Source organism: Lithobates pipiens, unplaced genomic scaffold (assembly GCF_037356315.1).
Source record: "Lithobates pipiens isolate NorthernLeopardFrog02 unplaced genomic scaffold, aLitPip1_a1.2 Scaffold_18, whole genome shotgun sequence".
Lineage (NCBI taxonomy): Eukaryota > Metazoa > Chordata > Amphibia > Anura > Ranidae > Lithobates > Lithobates pipiens.
The window spans coordinates 551,848,500-551,874,244 of record NW_027507758.1 but is presented as its reverse complement, the minus strand read 5'-3'; the positions used below and the strand labels follow the sequence as shown (position 1 = coordinate 551,874,244).

The 25,745-nt window shown below is 41.8% G+C and overlaps 1 protein-coding gene across 1 annotated transcript in view; it reads right to left on the bottom strand.

Annotated features, from left to right (window-relative positions):
- SPATS1 (spermatogenesis associated serine rich 1) overlaps nt 1-24,617 on the bottom strand; it is a 105,395-nt gene extending 80,778 nt beyond the window's left edge. Inside the window, exons 1-4 of the mRNA XM_077488897.1 lie at nt 24,471-24,617; nt 19,334-19,418; nt 9,036-9,160; nt 2,800-2,964 (exon numbers count right to left, since the gene is read on the bottom strand). Of these exons, the coding sequence (XP_077345023.1) occupies nt 2,800-2,964; nt 9,036-9,160; nt 19,334-19,418; nt 24,471-24,504 (409 nt within the window). The 5' untranslated portion in view covers nt 24,505-24,617. The remainder of the gene's footprint in view (nt 1-2,799; nt 2,965-9,035; nt 9,161-19,333; nt 19,419-24,470) is intronic.
- Nucleotides 24,618-25,745: the final 1,128 nt, after the last annotated feature.

Genomic DNA, 25,745 nt, shown 5'->3' with positions numbered 1-25,745 from the left:
GCTAGCATTTCTCTCACAGGGATGAGTTCATGGCTAAAATGGGGGATAAAGAAAGGATATTGGGCGCCAGTCACTTTAGTCTTTTAACATTTTATTGCATAAATTGTTAAGGAGGTGAGGGTTAGGGGTAGCAGATACCGTAGCAGATCACTCTCCAAATCTAGACCAATGTCCATCAGCGCAGTGTCAGAACCTTTAAGCCGACCTGGCAACACTGTAAGCATGTTACCAAATTTCAGTGAGTCCTCCAAGTCAGTCATCAAGCCCTTTTGAGAGGCCAGCCTTCTTCCTGGCTCTCTAGCAGGGGGCCTCCTCCTTGGCACAGTTTCCTCTGAACAAGGCAGGCCAGCTTCAGGACCACTTTAGCACACGTTAGGCTCCAAAACCTCTGTTGATCTGTTGAGCCTAACAACAGAGCTCTATCCATTAACACCCCCCTAAGCCTAAGCCCAGGGAAAAAGAGAGAGCACATGGCCTGTGCCAAATAATTATATAGTCCACCAGTATGCACTAGTAGCATAAACCTCTTACTGGATTGGCTGAACAAGATATAAATATTTGTAACTTAGTTTTGTTTGTGAAATATAATACTATGACCACTGATACAGTGACATCCACTGGTGACAGTGAGAATCACAAGCCAACTTAAGCTTGGAGAAACTAGGTAAAAAAAAAACTATACAATCAGTCTGAGCTTACTACAGTCCTTCCAAAAACTAAATTGACATACAGCGCCTTGAAAAAGTGTTCCTACCCCTTGGCATTTTCCACATTTTGTCATGTAACAATCAAAAACACAAATGTATTTTAATGGGATTTTATGTGATAGACCAACACAAAGTGGCACATAATTATGAAGTGGAAGGAAAGTGATAACTGGTTTTCAACATTTTTTACAAATAAATAATTTAAAAGTGTGGCATGCATTTGTATTCAGCCCCTTTTACTCTGATATCCCTAACTAAAATCTAGTGGAACCAATTGCCTTCAGAAGTCACCTAATTAGTAAATGGAGTCCACCTGTGTGTAATTTAATCTCAGTATAAATACAGCTGTTCTGTGAAGCCCTCAAAGGTGTGTTAGGGAAAATTAGTGAACAAACGGCATCATGAAGGTCAAGGAACACACCAGAAAGGTCAAGAAAAATGTTGTGGAGAAGTTTAAAGCAGAGTTAGGTTATAAAATAATATCCCAAGTTTTGAACATCTATTGGAGCACTGTTCAAACCATCATCCAAACATGGAAAGAGTATGTCACAACTGCAAACCTACCAAGACATGGCCGTCCATCTAAACAGACAGGCCGGGCAAGGAGAGCATTAATCAGAGAAGCAGCCAAGAAGCCAATGTTAACTCTGGAGGAGCTGCAGATATCCACAGCTCAGGTGGGAGAATCTGTCCACAGGATAACTATTAGTCGTCGGGCACTCCACAGATCTGGCCTTTATGGAAGAGTGGCAAAAAGAAAGCCATTGTTGAAAGAAAGCCATAAGAAGTCCCGTTTGTAGTTTGTAAGAAGCCATATTGGGGACACAGCAAGCATGTGGAAGAAGGTGCTCTAGTCAGATGCGACCAAAACTGAACTTTTTGGCCTAAAAGCAAAACGTGGTGGAAAACTAACACTGCACATCACCCTGAACACACCATCCCCACTGTGAAACATGGTGGTGGCAGCATCATGTTGTGGGGTTATTTTTCTTCAGAAGGGACAGGGAAGTGGTCAGAGTTTATGGGAACATGGATGAAGCCAAATACCGGGCAATCTTACAAGAAAACCTGTTAGCGTCTGCAAAAGACTGGGGTGGAGGTTCGACATCCAGCAGGACAACGACCCTAAACATAAAACCAGAGTGAAAATGGAATGGTTTAGATCAAAGCATATCCATGTGTTAGAATGACCCAGTCAAAATCCAGACCTAAATACAATTGAGAATTTGAGGCAGGACTTGAAAATTGCTGTTCACAGAAGCTCTCCATCCAATCTGACAGAGCTTGAGCTATTTTGAAAAGAAGAATGGGAAAAAAATGTCCCTCTCTAGATGTGCAAAAAAGACTTGCAGCTGTAATTGCAGTGAAAGGTGGTTCTCCAAAGTATTTGGGGCTGAATACAAATGCACGCCACACTTTTCACATATTTATTTGTTAAAAATGTTGAAAACCATTTATTATTTTCCTGCCGCTTTGTGTTGGGCTATCACATAAAATCCCAATAAAATAAATTGATGTTTTTGGTTGTAACATGACAAAATGTGGAAAATTTCAAGGGATATGAATACCTTTTCAAGGCACTGTAGTAACTCCTGTTTAGGACATGGGGGTCTACACTTATGCTCACCTCCATCTTCCAGTGATGCAGCAGTTACATCCCTAGCTGGTTACTGTTATCTTCTCCCTGGCTACTTTCAGGTGTTGAGTGACAGAAGTTTTTTCACCTTAATGCATAGGATGAATTAAGGTGAAAAAACATGAGGGTTTACTACTCCTTTAATATCCAGTGATTAAAAGTTCGAAGGAGCTGGACGGAAAATTGTCAGCTGAAAATCTGATTGGATGTACTTGCCATTCAAGTATTTTGATAGCATTCATAATACAATAGGGGCTCCAGAAAGCAAATGAGTAGCAAATGAATAGCAGACACTAATAGAGCACCAGTATATGTGAACAGTCGGCCTGCAGTAACAGGTTTCAAATGTAAATGGCGCTCATCACAGTCCTGATGTAAAAGTGAAGGTACTGTCTGCCCTACTAAATTAAATGTATATTTTGTTTTCTATACTCGATAACAAGATCTGAAAATTACCTTTCTTTTTCCGTCCCAAGCAGCTTGGTAATGACTGTACACGTGAAGACATCTGATTGCTTTGATGAACTCCATCAATAATGCAGCGTTTTCCGTTGTGATAAGTGAAGGGGAATCCCAAGTTGGGGTAAAAGCTCCATTCAGCTCCAGCAGCTAAACCGCTTCCTAAAAGATACAGAATAAAAATGCTTTATAAATTTCCCAAAACTTCACTCCACTTGGTCTATCAGCACTCATCCATCCTGATCTACTCTTTTCATACTTTGCTCTACTCATAACCAACGCCAATCATACCCATAACTCCAGTCATACCCAACTCCAGTCATACCCAACTCCAATCATATCCTACTCCAATCATATCCTACTCCAATCATACCCTACTCCAATCAAACCCTACTCCAATCATACCCTACTCCAATCATACCCTGCTCCAAACATACCCTGCTCCAATCATATCCTTCTCTAATCATACTCTACTCCAATCATACTTTACTTTAATCATACTCTACTCTAATCATAGTCTACTCTAATCATACCATACACCAGTGGTTCCGAACCTTGGAACCCTAGATGTTTTGGATTTACATTTCCCATGATGCTCATGCACTCTGCAGTGTAGTATCATGGGAAATTAAGTTGCCAAGGTTCGTCATCAATGGCCTACACCAATCATAACCCATTCCAACATTCCAATCATACTCTACTGCAATCATACCCTACTACAATCATACTCTACTCCAATCGCACCCTACTACAATTGTAATCTAGTCTAATCATACTCCAATCATACTTCACTGTAATCACACTTAAGTTTTATCATACTCGACTCATACTGTATTCTAATTATACTGTACTCTAATCACACTCTACTCCAATCATGCTCTACTCTAACCATACTTTACTCCAATCATACTCTAATCATACTCCACTGTTATCATACTCTACTCTAATCATACCCTACTCCTATCATACTCCACAGTAATCATACTCTACTCTAATCATACTATACTCCAATCATATTCTACTCTGATCATACTATACTATAATCAAATGCTGCTCCAATCATATTCTACTCCAGTCATAGTCTACTCAAATCATGGTCTACTCAAAGTATATTTTATTCTAATAATACTCTAATATAATTATACTCTGCTCCAATCATAGGCCATTTTAATCATACTCTACTCTAATTGGCTATAGGGCAGCCATGGTTCGAAAACCTATAGTATATAGACAGCAATCATATCTTTGAGGCTCATTTACAGTACATTACTGTGCTATGGGAATGTGTGCTGCCATGCACAACAGTGCAGGCATGCAACATGTCCTATTTTTTTAGCATGCATCACAAGACATAGGCTAAATTGCTATGTTCTTGGGACTAAATTGAAATACTCTGTCCAACACAGCTGGTGGGAGTGAGTTCTAAGTTATTTTAATGTTTCATTGTAATGGAGAACTGTGCTAAGACATGTTACATGTTTGCTGCCTCATATTTCCACTGTTGTAATACATATTCAGATGTGTCCTATAGCTTGCTTAAAAAAGCGAATTGGTGTCAAGCTGTTGGCTCTATCAAGTGGTGTTGTACCCAGAATTATGCGGGCACTATCAGATGGGGGGTCAATCAGCCACAACTCAAGAAACCTCCTAGCAATGTCTGGAGGAACCCTAGTTGAGAAGGGTTGACCTAGCCAGTGACCACAATGCATATGCTACAGTATATAGTGCACTGCAATGAACACACGTGAACAAAATGTGCTTTGTGGCATCCTATATTGTAAAAAATTGCGTATTCTTTCAAAATGAATAGGCTGCCTTAGAGCAATGTGCGTTAATGCAAAATACTGTACATTAAACATGCGTGTTTTAATGCACTGCAACTCACTGGAGCCATGAGAATGAGTGCATTTCTTCCAATCAGTCAGACCTGACTGCTGGACTTGGAGCAGTAAAGATGCAAACCATGTGTAGCACTGATAAGCAGCAGGTAAAGAATAAATCTAGCTGCACTCATGTACATTATAAGGTCTCATGCACACTGGATGCTTTGGCCATCTCTGGCCATCTCTCCTAGACACCTTTCCTCCTGGCAGCTGTGTTTTAACAGAAAAAAGATTGATGCTTGTAAACACGCGTAATGCGTTTAAGCGCATCAAGTACTTGGGCATTCATTTATTTAATTGGCCAGAATAATAATTCTGGCCATTGAAATGAATTAACGATTAAGCGCTAAACGCACCTAGCGTCAGTGTTTGTTTACACACGTTTACACATGTCAAGTTTGTTTTTTTGCCAAAGCACTGCTTCTACTGGATGCACTTGGACACAGGCTAACATTCAGGGGCATTTAGAGACAGAAAAATAACCCTGCTAGGCACCCCTAAAAGCAGCTTTAAAAATGTCCAGTGTGCACGAGGCCTAATTATAATTTCAACTACTATAAAGTAGAATCAAGCTTTTTTTTAAAAAAAACAAAAAATCATAGGATTGTATTTACAGATTTGATCAAATTACATAAACTGTACAGTCTCCAACAAGAAAATTGTAGTGTCCCATTAATTCATTAGGAGTGAGATGGTGCCATCTGCTGGTTTCAATAGAACATTACACATTGTAGCTGATGCATGCTGTGAGAATTCCCACTTGAATTCTCAAGCCTTTTACTTCCTAAATCCTCTTGAGTCCCAGAGCTTGTTTTTCATATCAATGATACCTCATGCATATTATACCTTTTAGCATTTGTAGACTACTCTAAAGCATTAAACATTATTTTTTCAGCATAGACGGGGATTTAATTTGGTTGCAAATTTGAATACATACACAGAATTGTTTCCTTGGATTTTATTGGGAATCAGTATTAAAAAGATTGTATTCCGGCTGACCACCTACATATGTTCTGGAGGTGCCCCAAACTTGTACGCTACTGGAACAAAATAATCTCAGTCATTAATCAAGCTTTTCAGGCATCCCTTCAAAATGATCCCCTGATCTGTATCCTGGGATTTCTTGATGAAGAACTACTTAACGCCCCATGCCCCAACTGCTATTTGTCGCCTACTGTACCTGGCTCGTAAATGCATTCTGTTGAAATGGATAGCACCTCTCCCCCTACTTTTAAACAGTGGCACACCAAAGTAAGTACTACCTTACTCAAAGAAAGGCATATCCCAAGGTACCCCTTTTAAATGTATTAAACTATGGAACCCCTGGTTACAGGACCCCTGGGTTAGCTCCAATAGCGCTTGTCTTTGAGAAATCTTGAAAGGCTTATAAGGTTATTTCAGGTATGCTTATGTAGACAGCAGTGGCACATAGTGCGCAAAATGTTTGGGGGGGTGCAAACAAACTGAAAAATTCAGAAAAAAAACCCATTAATTGCAGCCTCACTGTGCCATCAATTGCAGCCACTCTGCCCATCAAGTGCCGCCACCGTGCCATCAATCGCAGCCACTGTGCCCATCAATCGCAGCCACTGTGCCCATCAAACGCAGCCACTGTACCATCAAACGCAGCCACTGTGTCCATCAATTGGCACCACTATGCCATCAAACGCAGCCACTGTGTCAATCAATTGCCGCCACTGTGCCATCAAACGCAGCCACTGTGCCATCAAACACAGCCACTGTGTCCATCAAACGCAGCCACTGTGCCATCAAACGCGGCCACTGTGCCCCATAAGATCCAGCCACTCTGCCCATCAATTGCCACCACTGTGCCCATCAAACGCAGCCACTGTGTCCATCAATTGGCACCACTATGCCATCAAACGCAGCCACTGTGTCAATCAATTGCCGCCACTGTGCCATCAAACGCAGCCACTGTGCCATCAAACACAGCCACTGTGTCCATCAAACGCGTTCACTGTGCCATCAAACGCGGCCACTGTGCCCCATAAGATCCAGCCACTCTGCCCATCAATTGCCACCACTGTGCCCATCAAACGCAGCAACTGTGCTAACAAATGCAGTCACTGTGCCAACAAACGCAGCCACTGTGCCCATCAATTGCCGTCACTGTGCCATCAAATGCAGCCACTGTGCCCCATAAAATGCAGACACTATGCCCATCAATTGCCACCACTGTGCAATCAAATGCAGCCACTGTGCCCATCAATTGCAACCACTATGCCCATCAATTGCCACCAATGTGCCCATCATTTGCCGCCACTGTGCCCATCAATTGCTCCCACTGTGCCCCATCAAACGCAACCACTGTGCCATATCAAATGCTGCCAGTGTGCCCCCCCCCGCCGGCCCGCCGGCTGCGCTTACCTGTCTCGGTGGGACAGCTCTCCCGTTCTCGCTTATGATTGGATGCCTGGCGTCCAATCACAACGCCTGTCGTTTCAGCCTATCAGGTGATGGGTAACAGATCCGAGCACCTGATTGGCAGAGAGGCAATTTAGTGTTAGGAAAGCGAATATTCATCTGCTTTTCTAACACAGCTGAGTGACCTGAGGTCACCTTTTTTTGATGCCTATTAGAGCCTTTGGCTCTAATCAGGTGCTTCAAAACCACCCCCCGCCACTGCAATTCAGGCACCCTGCGCCCGAAAAGGGCCCAGACGCCTGAATAGGGGGTGGCAGCAGTGGCCATAGATAGATTTATGCAATGCATGAATCTATCTATTGGTGCTAGCGGGGGTGGCAGGAGAGAGAGGGCGGCGTCTGTGCACCCTTATGGATGCCCCGTCACTGGTAGACAGATTCAGGATAGATGTTGGTATGACAACAGCAAAACGAAAACACTCCTGCGCATAAGAGGAACACCAGACCGGCTATGGAAAAACAGACACTAGCCTTTCTGCCCTCAAGGGTGGGGAACGCTAAAAGTCAATAAGAGAAGAGAAAAAAAAGACGGTGCACCGGCCTTGTGCATTATCCTTTAGGTACGTGTTTATTGAAGAAATCAAACAGAAAACTACTCACAAACAATCGTATAAAATCTTGCAGTAAGACAGTAAAAGTAGTCATCAAATAGCAGCATCTAGTACTTAGACAAACAGGACTTTCCGGAGGTTGCACCACTCACCACCCACTGATGCATTTCGAGGGGACCAATCCCTCTTCTTCAGAGCTCAGTAGTGGGCTCTCCTTCAACAGTCCCTGAATCAAGGGATGCTGCTATTCGATGACTACTTTTACCGTCTTACTGCAAGATTTTATACGATCCTTTGGGAGTAGTTTTCTGTTTGATTTCTTCAATAAACGGGTACCTAAAGGATAATGCACAAGGCCGGGTCGCCCTCTTTTTTTCTCTTCTCTAGATGTTGGTCTGACCTGCCTGTGAAAGAAATAGGTAGAACTGTCTTTTAGGTTTGGTTTTAGTTTAGAAATGTTTAATGGCATTGTTTGAGGGCTACACTTGCTGATTCTTGCTGTATACTTTGTTCTTAACAGTATGAACACTCCTTCCTACATATACACAGTGCCCAGAAACTCTGCTGACTTCAGTCTTCCATAGACTTCCACACGGATCTCATTTTCTAGACCTGTGCTTTTGTATGGTTTATTTGATGTGATTTTTATTAGATTGTCCTTATTATCATGATTGGAATACCTTTTCAGTCTTTTGGTATGTGCCCATCTACCGGGGATTCTGCATATGCTTAAAGGGGTTGTAAAGGTTTGTTTTTTATTTTCTACATAGGTTCCTCTAAGCTAGTGCATTGTTGGGTCACTTACCTTTTCCTTCGATTTCCCTTCTAAATGTTTTTTTTCTTTGTCTGAATATCTCACGTCCTGTTTCTCCTAAGTAAACTTCTCACCATCATCCGAGCTGGTGGTTAGTCAGCCAGAACAGCTTACTGAACAGCTTACTGAGGATGAGCAGGAAGTGAGAAATTCAGACAAAGAAAACAAAGAAAAAAAACATTTATAAGGGAAATCGAAGGAAAAGGTAAGTGAACCAACAATGCACTAGCTTATAGGAACCTATTTAGAAAATAAAAAAACGAACCTTTACAACCCCTTTAAGGTTGTCTATACTCATCTCCCCTGTTGATTAATTTTCAGACAACCTGCTGCCCTGTTCGTATTTTCCTATTTAATTTTTATTAATAAACATTTTCTACTTGTTAAAAAAAAAATCTAATCTCAGACAGAGGTTCTTGCTCTTCCTTACTCCATGGCTAGAGTTACACTTTAAAATATGAAGAGAATATGAAAGCTAAAAGCTTTGAACAACTGAATTTTCTAAGATTCTAAATAATCCCAATGAATTAAGGAGACTTACTTGGATAAGAACGTTGAAGTCTGATTCGATCCGGGAACTTGTTTTCTTTGATGTGTGGCAGTGGAGCATCTGAGTATCTTGGAGAGGGCAACCATCTTACAGAAGGTTTCCAATCTAGATCACAGCTGTAATGAAAAAGTGGCAATATAGTCCTTAGCTACAGTTCTGGTACATCGGTGTGCTCTCAATAGTAGCTAGACTTCCCCTCAGCCACCAGTCAGATCCATACCTGCCCAGGGATTTGGAATGTTATGGGTAGCCGTGTAAAAATAACAGAAAAGATGAATGTGTCAAACCTGGCATCACCTGGCATTAGCCTATCCAGACCAGGGATCCTGAAGCTAGAATGCACCAATGACCTAAAAACATAAACCACACTTCAGTTGCTCCAGGACCAGTTTGAAATTGGTGACTCCCAACGAAATTCGTCAGTTTCTTGCAGTCCATTTTGAAATGACAAATGTAATTGGTAGTCACCACATTCATTCTTCAAACTTGTACATGAGAAACTGAATGAGAACATGTCTTGAAACACTGGTGCCTCCTAGTGTCAACATTCCTGGTGTGACTAAGCCAACTCTGCAATTAATGGTGCCAAGATTACCATACTGCAAGTAAGGGCATTCAAACTAAACAGAGGTGTAGCCTATGAATCCTGAATCCCTCTTCTTTACTGTATAAAATACGATATGAGGGATCAGGAATATTCAGAAGCATTCAGAATTACTTCTAGGATCTCCCGATTTTTTAGGGGGTCCAGTCTGTTCAATGGAACCCCTAAAAATATTGTAAAAAAATAAATAAATAAGCGGTACTCCTGCGCTAACACTCTTAGCCCTTGTACACACGGTCGAAGATTCCGACAACCAAATCCGTCGGAGTAATTCCCACGGATTAATTCCAGAAGAGGTCCAGAAGTGATGTTGCATACACACGGTCGGACTCAGTTGTCGGAAAATCCGATTGTACATAACGTGATGACGTTATTTCGTTACGACGGGACTACGTTCAGGCTAGTAGCCAATAGCTTTGGTCTAGGAATTTGATCTGAGCATGCGTGGCACTTTGTCTGTCGGAGTAGGCTACACATGATCGGAGTATGTCCGATAGGAGCATTTTGTCGGAAAATATTTCCGGCAAGTTGGAAAAGTTGGTCCAACGGATATTCCAACGGAAACAGTCCGATGTAGACCACACACAATCAGAATATCTGACAAAACGCTCCGATCGGACACATTCCGACGGAATCTTCGACCGTGTGTACAAGGGCTTATTGGGTAAATAAATAAATAAGCTGCTGCACACTGGTTAGCTTTCCCAAAACTATGGAGTGTATACTATTATTACAGTGAATGCCTCCATCTTTGCAGCACTGCCCATCATTTAAACATCCGGCCCCAACGTGTACAAATCCGCCCTTCACCGACATGTTCACGCCTCGGCAGCGTGAGCCACAATCTGACAGAGATTTCTTCCGTCGGCTATTGTGCGCAGGTGCCGCCTCACCGTTACAACAGCTGATCGTAAAATCAGCTGTTGTGTTGTTCCGTACAGTGCATGCGCAGTACATCCCAGTCACTTCTCGATAGTGGGCACTATCTGATAGAACACCGGCCATCTCCCGGGTTCTCCTGTGAAATGCTGTAAGAGAGTGTATAGCGTTTTTACATTGAGCAGATCGCCAGGCTAAGAGCCACTAAGTGCGTTAAACTATCATATACTGTCACTGCTTGCAGAGACTAGCTGTCAAAACCTGTGATGTCAGGGGTGGGCAGGACCAAACAGCTAGCCTATCAAACATAAGCCAACAGGATAGGGGCTGGGTGGGCCACTTCGTGCATGTGGCTCCGCCCCCTTTTTAAAGCAGCCCAATCATTGGCTGGTATTTGATAGCTGATAGAAAGGGGCACCCGGCCGCTATCTCATTGGCTGTTGTATGATAGCTGTTTTGTCCCGCCCACCCCCAACATCACTGCCGAGTTTTGACAGCTAGTCTCTGCAGGAAGTGACATTACATGACAGTTTAACACACTTACTGGCTCTTACAAGCCTGGCAATCTGCTCCCCCTCGCCTCTATCAGTGCCAACCAATGCCACCTATCAGTGCTACCTGTCAGTGCCAATCAATGCAAATCAATGCCACCTATCAGTGCCAACTGTCAGTGCCAATCACTGCCAACCAATGCCACCTGTCAGTACCAATCAATGACACCTATCAGTGCCACCTGTCAGTGACAACCAATGCCACAAATCAGTGCCAACCAATGCCACCTATCAGTACCAACTATCAGTGTCACCTGTCAGTGCCAACTATCAGTGTCACCTGTCAGTGCCAATCAATGCACCCAATCAGTGCCACATGTCCTTGCCAATCAGTGCCAACCAATGCCACCCATCAGTGCCAATTAGGGCCACCTGTCGGTGCCAACCAATGACACCTATTAATGCCACCTATCAGTGGCAATCCGTGCCAATCAAAGCCACATATCAGTGCCACCTTTCATTTCCAATCAGTGCCAACCAATGCAACCTGTCAGTGCCAATCAGTGCTGCCAATCAGTGCTAACCAATGCAATCAGTGCCGCCTATCAGTGCCAATCAGTGCCCATCAGCATGAACTCAGCAGCCAGGCACATTGTCCATGGGGGGTCGGCCTGGTGGGGCAAAACTGAAATATGTTAATAAAAAACAAAAGAATTGGTTAACCTGAGGATTCAAATATAACCACTAACAGCGCTGATACCACATCTCCATATACAACAAACAATTTGTCTATGTTAAGCATGTAGTACTTTTTTAAAAAACCAGCAAGTCTTTTATCAAAATTGGTGTCCAAACACCAAGTATTAAAGAACCAGCAAGACTTTTTGTCAGGAATTAATGTCCATACACCAAGAGATCACACTCTATTCCTCATCAATGAGTGCAGTCCTTCATATTCATATTCATACAATCTTCTCAGATATCTGGGTGTGTATGGGTATGGTCCTACACCTTCACCATGTGCTGTTCCACCTCCGTGAATATGTATATAGATGGCTGCTTACCAGATTCCAATCACTTTAGAGCCTATCTCCACTATGTGGAACTCCTCTGTCTGGTTCTGTGTGTCCCGCTGATTGCTCTCACATTGGTAGTAGACATGCAAAAGATTCAAGGGGTCTCATATAGTGTGATACCTTTTATTTAGGATTGAAAAAATTCCTTTCCCCCCCTTACATAATATGCTTACATTTAAAACAACTTAAAACCAGCGTATAACATATGTGGTGTAAGTGCTGCCGCACGATCGTCTCACCGGTAGGCTGCAGATCTCATCCAACACAGTCTCCGTGTGTGGACCCGGGTCCTTGTCGGCTAACACTCACCCTCTTGCTCGTGTGATCACCGCCCTGACGCGTTTCGTGTTTTCACGTCTTCAGAGAGCGCTCTCTGAAGACGTGAAAACACGAAACGCGTCAGAGCGGTGATCACACGAGCAAGAGGGTGAGTGTTAGCCGACAAGGACCCGGGTCCACACACGGAGACTGTGTTGGATGAGATCTGCAGCCTACCGGTGAGACGATCGTGCGGCAGCACTTACACCACATATGTTATACGCTGGTTTTAAGTTGTTTTAAATGTAAGCATATTATGTAAGGGGGGGAAAGGAATTTTTTCAATCCTAAATAAAAGGTATCACACTATATGAGACCCCTTGAATCTTTTGCATGTCTACTACCAATGTGAGAGCAATCAGCGGGACACACAGAACCAGACAGAGGAGTTCCACATAGTGGAGATAGGCTCTAAAGTGATTGGAATCTGGTAAGCAGCCATCTATATACATATTCACGGAGGTGGAACAGCACATGGTGAAGGTGTAGGACCATACCCATACACACCCAGATATCTGAGAAGATTGTATGAATATCAATATGAAGGACTGCACTCATTGATGAGGAATAGAGTGTGATCTCTTGGTGTATGGACATTAATTCCTGACAAAAAGTCTTGCTGGTTCTTTAATACTTGGTGTTTGGACACCAATTTTGATAAAAGACTTGCTGGTTTTTTAAAAAAGTACTACATGCTTAACATAGACAAATTGTTTGTTGTATATGGAGATGTGGTATCAGCGCTGTTAGTGGTTATATTTGAATCCTCAGGTTAACCAATTCTTTTGTTTTTTATTAACATATTTCAGTTTTGCCCCACCAGGCCGACCCCCCACTTATGCGTGATAAGTTTTATTTTATAATGGCAGCTAAGTATTAAGAACCATCCCCAGGTGGGAGTAAGTTGACTGCACCCTTTGAGCGCTGGGAGTAGAGGTGAGCATATCAATTGTTTTGAGTGCATACCTCTGCCAGATTAGATTTGAAATATGTTAATGTTTATTAATCACAACAATACAGGGCACTTTCGCCCCCTTCCTTCCCAGCCAAATTTTCAGATTTCATCGTTCTCGCTATTTCAATGACAATTGCGCGGTCATGCTACACTGTACCCAAATGAAATTTGTATAATTTTGTTTGCACAAATAGAGCTGTATTTTGGTGGTATTTATTCATGACTTCGTTTTGTATTTTTTGCGATATAAGCAAAAAAAAAAAAGAGCGGAAATTTGGAAAAAAAACATTATTTTCTTCTTTCTATTTTAAAAGAAATCCAATAAAATCTAATTTTGTCATAAATTTAAGCCAAAATGTATTCTGCTACATGTCTTTGGTAAAAATTTTTGGTTAAGTGTATAATAATTGGTTTGTGTGATCTTGGACATATGTACGCAAATGATCATGTACATATGTGTGCAGGTGATCACGGACATATGTGTGCAGATAATCATTGGGACATGTGATTTCAGTGGGACATACGTGGGGGACATGTGTTTTTATTATTGGGGACATGTGTTTTTATTATTTGGGGACATGTGTGTTTTGGGGACATATGTGGGGACTATGTTTATACTGTGTGGTGTGTTGTGTGTTTTCACTAGACTGGTGATCAGTGAGTAAAAAGCTGTAAAAAACAGCTCATACTCACTGATCACCAGCCGGCTGTAGCGATCCGCTCTCCTCTCCTCAGCGATGACTTCCATGTGAGGAGAGCCGATTGCCTAGCAACCGGCTGTTTGTTTACATCACATCATGGCCGTGATTGGACACGGCCTTCATGTGATTAGGAAGGCCAATTGCAGAGCCCTCCTGCCGATCAGAGATGCGTCGTGTCCGGGTGACACGAGCGCATCGGGATTGTGCCGTTGAGCGTGCACGCGATCACCCTACTTCTGAAGGATGTTCAGGAAGAGAGCTCCCACCCGGCCGCATGTGTACATTGGCCGGGTGGGAAGTGGTTAATTCCACATGCCAATCTTTAGTAAAATAGGTAATCATTACTATTTACAATAAACTACTGGAGGTAAAATAAAAAAGTATCAGTAAAAGGCTTGCTGCTAAGCACTGTTATGTGTTCACACACCACAAAAATAAAAAGCGCACCACTAACTTACTAATCAACAACGTAACAATAATGGTGAAATCCTCTAATCTATGGAAATCTCAATAAACTTCAATATTTCCACAATACAGGTCTCTGTGATATGTACTGTAACTTCACATATAATACAAATCAAACTGAAAAAAACACCTAAAAAAATTAAACTTAGCAGGGATGGTGGAAACCCCACCTATAGATATTTGCCATACAGATTAACTTCAAGTGCAATAATTCCAGTGATATGTGATTTCACATGTAATACACAAAATCAAAATCATAATAAGACAAAACATTTTTTTTTAAACTTAGCAGGGATGGTGGAAACCCCTCTAAAGGTAACTGCAATACAATCTTCTAGTGCAACAACTTTTTAGTTGGGAGGTTCACACCATTATAGCACTTTGGAATTTTTATTTTTTAGGTTGTTACATTTAATTCTATATGTTTACTTACTATTATAATGTGAATTTTTGCACTTGAAGTTAATTTTCTGCCACCCTTGCTAAGTCCATGTCTTTATGGACCTTGCTTTGTGCACTGGTGCGCAGTTATGTTGGAACAGGAAGGGGCCATTACCAAACTGTTCCCACAAATTTGGGAGCATGGAATTGTCCAAAATGTCTTGGTATGCTGATGCCTTAAGGCCCCGTTCACACTGGGATGGGAGATGCGTTGGCGGTAAAGCGCCGCTATTTCCTTGCCTCTCCTCCAATCAGCACTCACACAGTGTATGCCTCCACACCCAGTGGTGGAACAGGAAGAAAAATTTCTAACACGATGTTCACTTTCTAAACAGTGTAATAAGCTGAAGGCAGCAAATATACAAATAAAACTTATGTAGGACGATTTGTTTTTTCTCTGTGTATCATCTGAGGCTGTTCACTTCACTGGGTATATGTGAGGGTTTACATCCACTTTAAGTTTACTTTACTACTAATAGTGGCATGAGGGGGAGGGGCAGAGATGGCTCACACACAGGAGCTGACAGGTGGGGGGGGGGGATAGCAGCGGATGCCAAGGCACGTAAACTGACCACGGTAGTCAGGGATCAGCAGCCATAATTAATGTGGTCAGCACACCAAGGGGAACACAGGAACAGGCAGGATCAGCCAGTTTTTTTACAACTTAGAGAGGGACAGGTTAGACAGCACAAACACTGTGTTGTTTAATCTGCTATAAGGGAATAAAAAAGGGTGGACCAATATCCCTCCTGAAATGTGTGCAAATCTGGTAACCATCTACAAGAAATGCCTTACCTAAGATAATTATTTACATGTATTGTCTTTTCTGTATATATTCCGTTTGTTCACAGCTCAAGGAACCCTTAGCAATGTCTGGAGAAACCTCAGGATTCCACAGAACCCTGGTTGAGAAAGGATGGCATAATAGACTATAGAGTGTACAGTATAGTACTTGCTGACTGGCTTGCTGACTAACGTATAAAATATACAGTTTTCAGTAAAATGTAACCGGCTTTTAATAAAATATGTGTTTTCACTGTAATTGACCCATGCTGGCAATTCCATACCGTGCCAATTCTAGCATTCCTCTCCTACACGTAAAAATCATGATTTTTGCTAGGAAATTACTCAGAACCCCCAAACATTATATATATATTTTAGCAGAGACCCTAGGGAAAAAAATAGTGGCCGTTGCAATTTTTTATGTCACCTGGTATTTTTCAAACATGTCACTCTTTGAAATTGCGCACACCGGTGGAATGGCGCCAAACTTTGGTACTTAAAAATTTACATAGGCGACGCATTAACCCTTTTTACAGGTTACCAATTTAGAGTTACAGAAGAGGTTTAGCACTGGAATTATTGCTCCTGCTCTAATGTTCACTGCGATACCTCATATTGGTGGTTTGAGCAGCATTTACAGTGCCTTGCAAAAGTATCCCCCCCCTCCCGGCATTTTTCGTAGAGCCACCTTTTGTAGCTCTCACAGCTCCGAGTCGTTTTGGATTGCCACATCTTACCACTGGGATTTTTGCCCATTCCTCCTGGAAAAACTGCTCCAGCTCCTTCAAGTTGGATGGTTTGAGCTTGGAAACAGCAATCTTTAAGTCTGACCACAGATTTTCTATTGGATTGAGGTCTGTGCTTTGACTAGGCCATTCCAACATTTACATGTTTCCGCTTAAACCACTCAAGTGTTGCTTTAGCAGTGTGGTTGGGGTCATTGTCCTGCTAGAAGGTGAACCTCCGGCCTAGCCTCAAATCACACACAGAGTGGTACAGATTTTGCTCAAGAATATCCCTGTATTTAGCACCGTCCATCTTTCCCTCAACCCTGACCAGTTTCCCAGCCCCGGCTGCTGAAAAACATCCCCACAGCATGATGCTGACACCACCATGTTTCACTGTGGGGATGGTGTTCCTTGGATGATGTGATGTGCTGGGTTTTTTGCGCCAGACAATGGTTTGGCCAAAATGTTCAAATTTGGTCTCATCAGACCACAGCACCTTCCTCCATACATTCCTCCATACATTTTGTGAGTCTCCCACATGCCTTTTTTTTGCAAACTCAGGTCTCTGTGCTGCCTCTCTGATTAATGCCCTCCTTGCTCGGTCCGTGAGTTTTGGTGCGCAGCCGTCTTTTGGCAGGTTTGCTGTTATGCCATATTGTTTCCATTTGGTTATGATAGATTTGATGGTGCTATTAGGGATCATCAAACATTTGGATATTTTTTTATAACCTAACCCTGACTTGTACTTCTCAACAACATTGTCCCTTACTTGTTTGGAGAGCTCCTTGGTCTTCATGGCAGGGTTTGGTTAGTGGCAGTGATGCCAACCGGCAGTATTTTTACTGGCAGCCAGTAAAAAACAGGAAATTTTCTCCTGCTAGTAAAAGTAAAAGGTTGCCAATAAAAAAAATTATGGCTCTGATGCTCGGCTTGGGCTGAGACCATCCCAGTGCCTGCTACAGTGATGGGCGGCTCTGGCGTAGGCGGTGCCTGTGCATGTCATGTGATGTCATGGTGCAATGGAGCCAAGGAGAGCGGCCAGAGCCTCGTGTGCAGATCTGCAGTATGAGAACAAGGCAGGCTGGGACCAGTACCATCAGTGCTGTTTAGGCTGGAGGGACCACTTGGCTTGGAGAGAGACTGTCACTGTGACTCAGGAGGGCACGTGTTGTGTCAGTGAGATCTCATCATCATCTGTGCTGCTGCACACTGCTGTCAGTGTCACTGTGAGAGTCAATTTAATGTGCGTGTGCGTCCATTCTAATTTCTTGTCCTCCTAAGTCCTGTCCCTGGGCTACTTACTTACTATATTGAAAATAAAATAAGAAATATGTTTTTTGCCTTATCTACTTTAAATCATATTGCTAATTGCACATTGTATTAGTTTGTAGCCTAAATACTCTCATTTGCAATTAAAACTGTAATTTTGTAACTTTTGGAAATGCCAGTGAAAACTTGGCTGTGCCAGTAAATTTTGGGTGTTTGTCAGTAAATTTCAATCTGGTAAGTTGGCAAGACTGGTTAGTAGTGCCTCTTGCCTAGGTGTTGCAGCCTCTGGGGCCTTTCAAAAAGGTGTGTCTATGTAATAACAGATCAGGTGACACTTAGGGGGTTATTTACTAAAGGAAAATACACTTTGCACTGCGAGTGCACTTGAAAGTGCACTTGGAATTCAAGTTGCTGTAGATCTGAGAGGGACATGCAAGGAAAATAAAAAAACACATTTTAACTTGCACATGATTGGATGATAAAATCAGCAGAGCTTCCACTCATTTCAGATCTACCCCTTAGATTTAGAGTGACTGCACTTCCAAGAGCACTTTCAGTGCTGTTTCAGGTGCACTTGCAGTGCAAAGTGGATTTGCCTTTCATAAATAACCCCCTTAGATTGCACACAGGTGGACATAATTTCACAAATTATGTGACTTCTGTAGGTAATTGGTTGCACCAGAGCTTCATAATAAAGGGGGTGAATACATATCCACATGTCAATTATAATTTTTTTTATTTCTGAAAAATAGTTTTAAGTATATATTTTCTAATTTTACTTCACCAACTTAGACTATTGTGTTCTTGATCCATCACATATAATTCAGATTAAAAAAAAACATTGAACTATTACAAGGCTGTAATGTAACAAAATAGGTAAAAAGCCAAGGGGATGAATACTTTTGCAAGGCCCTGTACATATGCGGGTGCGGCCTATGTATCTATTCGCTTCTGCATGCAAGCAAGAGGAGACAGGAGACAGGGGTGCTTTAAAAAAAAGTTTTATTAAATGTACACATCCCTTGTAATTAGGCATGACAGGTCCTCTTTACAGAGAGGTCTGGGGTTTATAAGTCCCTTATGCTGAAAAGCCTGAGATAAAAAAAAATAAAAAAAAAAATAAAGGATCTCAGGCTTGCCAGCAAAATAAAAAATAAAAACGCCAGTGCCGGAAGTGAGGTCTTGACCTTGCTTCTGGCTTCCGAGGGTCATAGAGATGGCTGGGGACCATCTGGTCCACAGTCAGCTCTATGATGAGGGATCTTACTTTGCTGGGAATTTCTGGCTGAAAAAAGGAGCAGCTGCAGGCATCATTCAGATATCTCCATGCAAATTCGGTTAATGGCAGGTTCCATTCATTCACATCTATAGGGTGTAAGTAGGCTCAAAATGATAATAGTAAGCCCTGGATATACACCATGGCATACATAAAAAGAAAACTTTAGTCAACTGATTAATAAAAAGGAATTCCTCAAGGATATGTCTTTATATCTAATGTCTTTTCTCTGTATGTTGCATTGAACGTTACCTCATTTAACTAGTCCTTGAAGAAGGATAGGATATATATGTTACAACTTACTTAGGATAAGAGAGTGCAGTGTTGCGGATAAGAGGTAAGCTGATTCCTTTACTCGGCTTTTCTTTAGGATGGCCTTCCCCTTCATCTGAAAAAAATGTACACCACTTTTCTTAATCTAAAGAAACAACATAATATTCAATAGAAAAAGATATAAAAAAGGTGCACAAAGTAAACTGATCTAAAATACTTCTCAAGCCTATAAGATAATAACTATATTGTATTATACAGATTATATATATACAGATTACCACAAAAATAGTACAGTGCTGGACCAAAGTTCTAGCTGAATAAAAAAAAAAAAACCTGAGTAGGAAGATTGCTGAGTTGTTATTTTTGTTTCCCAGTTGGGGGTATTTCCACCAATGTCTTTATATCTATCTCTTTATGGACCTTGCTTTGTGCACTGGTTCAAATAATATGGTGGAGGGGGGATTATGGTGTGGGGTTGTTTTTCAAGGGTTGGGCTTGGCCCCTTAGTTTCAGTGAAGGGAACTCCTAAGGCGTCAGCATACAAGACATTTTGGACAATTTCATGGTCCCAACTTTGTAGTTTGGGGATCGCCCCTTCCTGTTCCAACATGACTGTGCCCCAGTGCACAAAGCAAGGTCCATAAAGACATAGATGAGCGAGTTTGGGGTGGAGGAACTTGACTGGCCTACACAGAGTCCTGACCTCAACCTAATAGAACACTTTTGAGATGAATTAGAGTGGAGACTGCGAGCCAGGCCTTCTCGACCAACATCAGTGCCTGACCTCACAAATGCGCTTCTGGAAGAATGGTCAAACATTCCCATAGGCACACTTCTAAACCTTCTGGACAGCCTTCCCAGAAGAGTTGAAGCTGTTATAGCTGCAAAGGGTGGGACAACTCGATATTGAACCCTACAGACTAAGAGTGGGATGCCATTAAAGTTCATGTGCGTGTAAAGGCAGGTGTCCAAATACTTTTGGTAATATTGTGTGTGTGTGTATATATATATATCTATATATATATACACATATATTTATTTACTAATTTATTTATTTCCACATTATAAATTTATAGACATGTGCATTCGTTTTCGTCCGAATGCATTTTCGTCCGAATTTCAGCTATTTTTATTTTGACAAACGATAACGAAAGCACAAAATCCGAAAAACGAAAGATCCGACATAAATAAATGCTTTATTTTCGTTTTCATTGTTACAACAGTTCGATATAGAATAGGAGATTCGACATGACTCTGACAATAACAATCTGTCTATAGAACCTGTGGTCGAATGTGCCTAACCTTACCTCTATTAGTCCAAGATTATATAGAGAAAATATTCGACAGAGAAAAAAGATTTGACAGAGAGAAAAGTGTTTGGGGACCCGGGTCCTGCCCCAGGGGACATGTATCAATGCAAAAAAAAGTTTTAAAAACGGCCGTTTTTTTCGGGAGCAGTGATTTTAATAATGATTAAAGTGAAACAATAAAAGTGTAATATTCCTTTAAATTTTGTGGGGGGGGGGGGGGTTGTCTATAGTATGCCTGTGAAGGGGCTCATGTTTCTGGTGCTTAGAACTGTCCCTGCACAAAGTGTCATTTATGCAGGAAAAAAAGTCCTTTAAAATCACTCGCAGCTATTATGAATTGTCGGCTCCCGTAATACAGAGAACACTCATTGAAAGTCATTGATAAAAAATAAATAAATAAAAAAATTAAAAAAAAGCGTGGGGATCCCCCAAATTCAATTACCAGGCCCTTCAGGATACACTTTTGAAAAATTCCTTTATTAAAAAAAAAAAAAAAAAAAAAAGATTCCAGCGGTGGTAATCCACTCTTGCTATCCAGCGACGGACGGTCATCTCTCCAGCGATGGCTCATCTCATCCAGCGCAGCGAATCCATCCTTCTTCTGTCTCCGTGGAGGAGACACTGCAAGGATTCCGACGGCCTGACGTTTCTTATATACGGAGGGCGGGGCCACCCGTCACCTGACCCCGCCCCCCTCTGACGCAAGGGGAAATCCGGGGTTCCCTGTGACGTATGAGTGACCTCGCACCCCTCTGATGTAACACAGTCAGGTTTCCGTTACATCAGAGGGGGGCGGGGTCACCCATACGTCACAGGGAACCCCGGGTTTCCCCTTGCGTCAGAGGGGGGCAGTGTCAGGTGACGGGTGGCCCCGCCCTCCGTATATAAGAAACGTCAGGCCGTCGGAATCCTTGCAGTGTCTCCTCCACGGAGACAGAAGAAGGATGGATTCGCTGCGCTGGATGAGATGAGTTATCGCTGGAGAGATGACCGTCCGTCGCTGGATAGCAAGAGTGGATTACCGCCGCTGGAATCTTTTTTTTATTTTTAAGAAAGGAATTTTTCAAAAGTGTGTTTGTCTTATTTAACTATTTTTTACACTTTCTTTGTGAAATGGTAGGGGTACTTTTGTACCCCCTTACCATTTCAAACAGGGGGGGGCCGGGATCTGGGGGTCCCCTTGTTAAAGGGTACTTCCAGATTCTGATAAGCCCCCCGCCCGCAGACCTCCACAACCACCGGCCACGGTTGTGGGGATGAGGCCCTTGTCCTCATCAACATGGGGACAAGGTGCTTTGAGGGGTCACAGACCCCCAAAGCATCCTCCCAATGTTGAGGGCATGTGGCCTGGTACGGTTCAGGAGGGAGGGGGGGGCGCTCTCTCGTCCCCCCCCCTCTTTTCCTGCGGCCTGCCAGGTTGCATGCTCGGATAAAGGGTCTGGTATGGATTTTTAGGGGGACCCCGTCAATTTTTTTTTAATTTGACGCGGGGTTCCCCTTAATATCCATACCAGACCTGAAGGGTCTGGTTATGGATATTTAGGGAGAACCCCACGCTTTTTTTTTTAATTTATTTTTTTATCAATGACTTTCAATGAGTGTTCTCTGCATTACGGGAGCCGACAATTCATAATAGCTGCGAGTGATTTTAAAGGACTTTTTTTCCTGCATAAATGACACTTTGTGCAGGGACAGTTCTAAGCACCAGAAAAATGAGCCCCTTCACAGGCATACTATAGACACCCCCCCCCCCCCCCTACGAAATTTAAAGGAATATTACACTTTTATTGGTTGACTTTAATCATTATTAAAATCACTGCTCCCGAAAAAACGGCCGTTTTTAAAACTTTTTTTTGCATTGATACATGTCCCCTGGGGCAGGACCCGGGTCCCCAAACACTTTTTAGGACAGTAACTTGCAAATTAGTCTTTAAAATTAGCACTTTAGATTTTGAACGTTGGAGTCCCATAGACTTTAACAGGGGTTCTAAAGTATGCTATATACTAGCTCCGTCGAATCTTCTTTATATATTCGACAGACACCATAAGCCTTCAAAGACAGATTCGACCGTAGTTCATGTGGATTTTCGGACGAATGCAATTTTTGAACGAAAAACCAAATAAATAAAAACGAATTTCGGGAGTAACTAAATAAATTAAGTTTTCGGACGAAAACGAAATTCCGAAACAAAATATTTTACTCTGCACATGTCTATAAATTTACTTTTCCTGGATTAATCACATTTTCACATTCAATGACATGGGGAATAAAAGATAATTTATACAAAGGAAAGAAACACTGCAAGTAAGTATTTAAAGTATTCGATTTTTCTGTGTTTTTACCTGCAATTTTTAAGTTGATGACAGGGTCTCTTTAATGAGTCATTCACATGGTAACAAATGCATGTTAATGTGTGCAAAGTTAAAGTGGTTGTAAACCCTTACACAACACTTTTTGCTACAGGTAAGCCTATAATAAGGCTTACCTGTAGCTTCCCTGGATATCTCCGAGATATCCCCTGTATTCGCATGTGCTGATGTCATCGGCACATGCGCACTGAAGCAAACACAAGCACATGCGTGCTGTTTGCTTCCGTGAGTGTGCCATTGCCCGCAGCCCCCCCCCCCCCCCCCCAGCACATGTACGGGAGTGACATCATCTCGGCTCCGGCCAATCACAGCACCGGAGCTGCGATACCCGGAAGTAACCCTCGGGAGTGATGTTGCCGGCCAGTGCTGTGTACGAACACCGCAGCGAGGGCGTCGATCTCAGGTATTACATAATGAGTTAGTATGCTATGCATACTAGCTCGTTATGCCTTTGTCTTGCAGGTGTTCGTTTTTTGTTTGTTTTTTCAAAGTGGGTTTACAACCACTTTTAAGGCAGCCCATACTTCCTAATGCACAAAAACTTGCCTAAGATTATTATTGAAAAGTTGTGCCCCACACAGAACAATCATATCCTGTTTTGTGATGTGTTATAATACTATGGATACTTTTTATTTTATGTATGAGCATGTGGGTGGCATTAAGACTGTGAACCACAATCTACATATACAGAACATTATTGTGCATTACATTACCATGCATTTTTTTTAACACATATGTGCTGAACAAGATTTACCTACAAACAGCTATGTGACCCCCAACTGCTGCCTAACTGGAGAAACCTGATTTACATAAAAGAAAAATACGACATACTTGCCGACCACCTAACTGGGAATGTGTCACGCTTTTGATCTTAAATACCATTGTTATGGCAGCAGCTAGATGTCATAACCCCAGTATTGTTTTTCCCCTTAGACAGCCGGCTTTCAGATAAAAGTGATTCCAGCAGTGGGAGACGTGCCTATGGAGATAGATTGTCGCCATTCCACGAGCATGCGCAATTTTAAGCATGACATGTTAGGTATCTATTTACTTTGCATAACATCATCTTTCATATTATACAAAAAATTGGGATAACTTATGTTTTTTTTTTTTAAATCACAGGGAAAAAAATTGAATGCAAAAAATTGCATTTGAAAGACTGCTGCGCAAATACGGTGTGACATAAAATATTGCAACCACCGCTACTTTATTCTGTAGGGTCTATGCCAAACAAATATATATAATGTTTTGGGGTTCTAAGTAATTTTCTGGCAAACAATACTGATTTTTAATGTCAGAAAAAGGCCTGGTCCTTAAGTGGTATATGCTATAGCAAATAAAAAAATGTAATTCGCAAAACATTCAATTTTTATTTATTTTTTTGCGACGCTCAAGATTATTCATATTTAGTCTTGTTCGTATTTACTGTTAAAACCTGCAGATGGCAAGAATCGGCATAATGTAAATCCATTATTCCATGAACATACCTTTATGGGATAGGGGGTCCTGCAGCATTGTCATGACCTCCACAGCTCGTCTTTATGGGAGAGATCAGCACTTCCCCAACTTGTGTACACAACCTCCAACGCACTCATCATGTTGTGGTAAACAGACTCTCCATTCAAACCTGACAACTAGTGCTTCTTGTGAACAATGGTGTGTCCTAGGTGACCACAGAATAAACAGCAGGAGCAAAATACTGTATGTGTCTGACACTGATGGAACGTTGCCAATATAGATCAATAGTTTACAGCAGGACAGAGTAATGTTAAAGCAATAAATATTTCATTACTGCCAAAAAATATACTGTATATACAGTATGTATATGTATAATGAATTTTGTTTTTTTTAAAGGTTTATTAAGTGTTTCATTTTTTATTGTGTTTCTTATTTTTTTCTTTTGGGATTTTTTTCTTTATTTTGTTATTGAATTTTCTAGTGACTTTATAATTATGTGTCTCTTTTGTATCAAGCTACAATATTACGTTTAATCTGATTTTATTGAAAAATATTTTTACATACAGAATTTCATATATAGATGGTATCATTATACCACCCATCACAATAAAAGACGAAACATATATACAATTGATGATATTAGTATCAAGCTTGTTATAACCTGGTTCAGGTGTTGGTAACCCCCGGCATATGTGCCTCAGATGGCACGTGCTGCCTTCACACGTTAGCTTCCTGGACAGTTCCACTGACCTAGCACAGTACCTGTCTCTTAAGGCTCCATGCACGCTAGCATTTTTCATCATCCCAAAAAAAGCTAGAAAAAAACGCTGGATGAAAAATGCTAATACTAGTATTTTTATGCCAGATTCTAGTAGCATTTTAGTAGCATTTAAGAAGTAGTTAGGAGCATTCATATTTTTTTTTCTGCTGGAAAAACACTCTAAAAGCTCTACAAAAAACATTTTTTTCTGCTCCTAGATGCTGAAGCTTAAAAAAATGCTAATAACTTAAGGTAGTGTGGTTGGAAACACTATTTTAGCTTCTAGGAGCAGAAAAAATTTAAATAACAGCTTGTAGGAGCTTAAAAAAAGCTAGTGTGCATGGAGTCTCAGTATTGCCCCAGACATCCAGCTCTTGCCCCCAGAGAGCACAGCCACATCCTGTCAGGAAATGCTGGAAGCGACAGCTGCTCAGAGAGAACAGTGGCAGGAAAAAAAAGAGAAGGAGGCTCATTGTTAGATATAGATGACCGGGAGGTGCAGTACGAGATACAAGCAACCAATAGATGCAGTGCCCGAAACAGA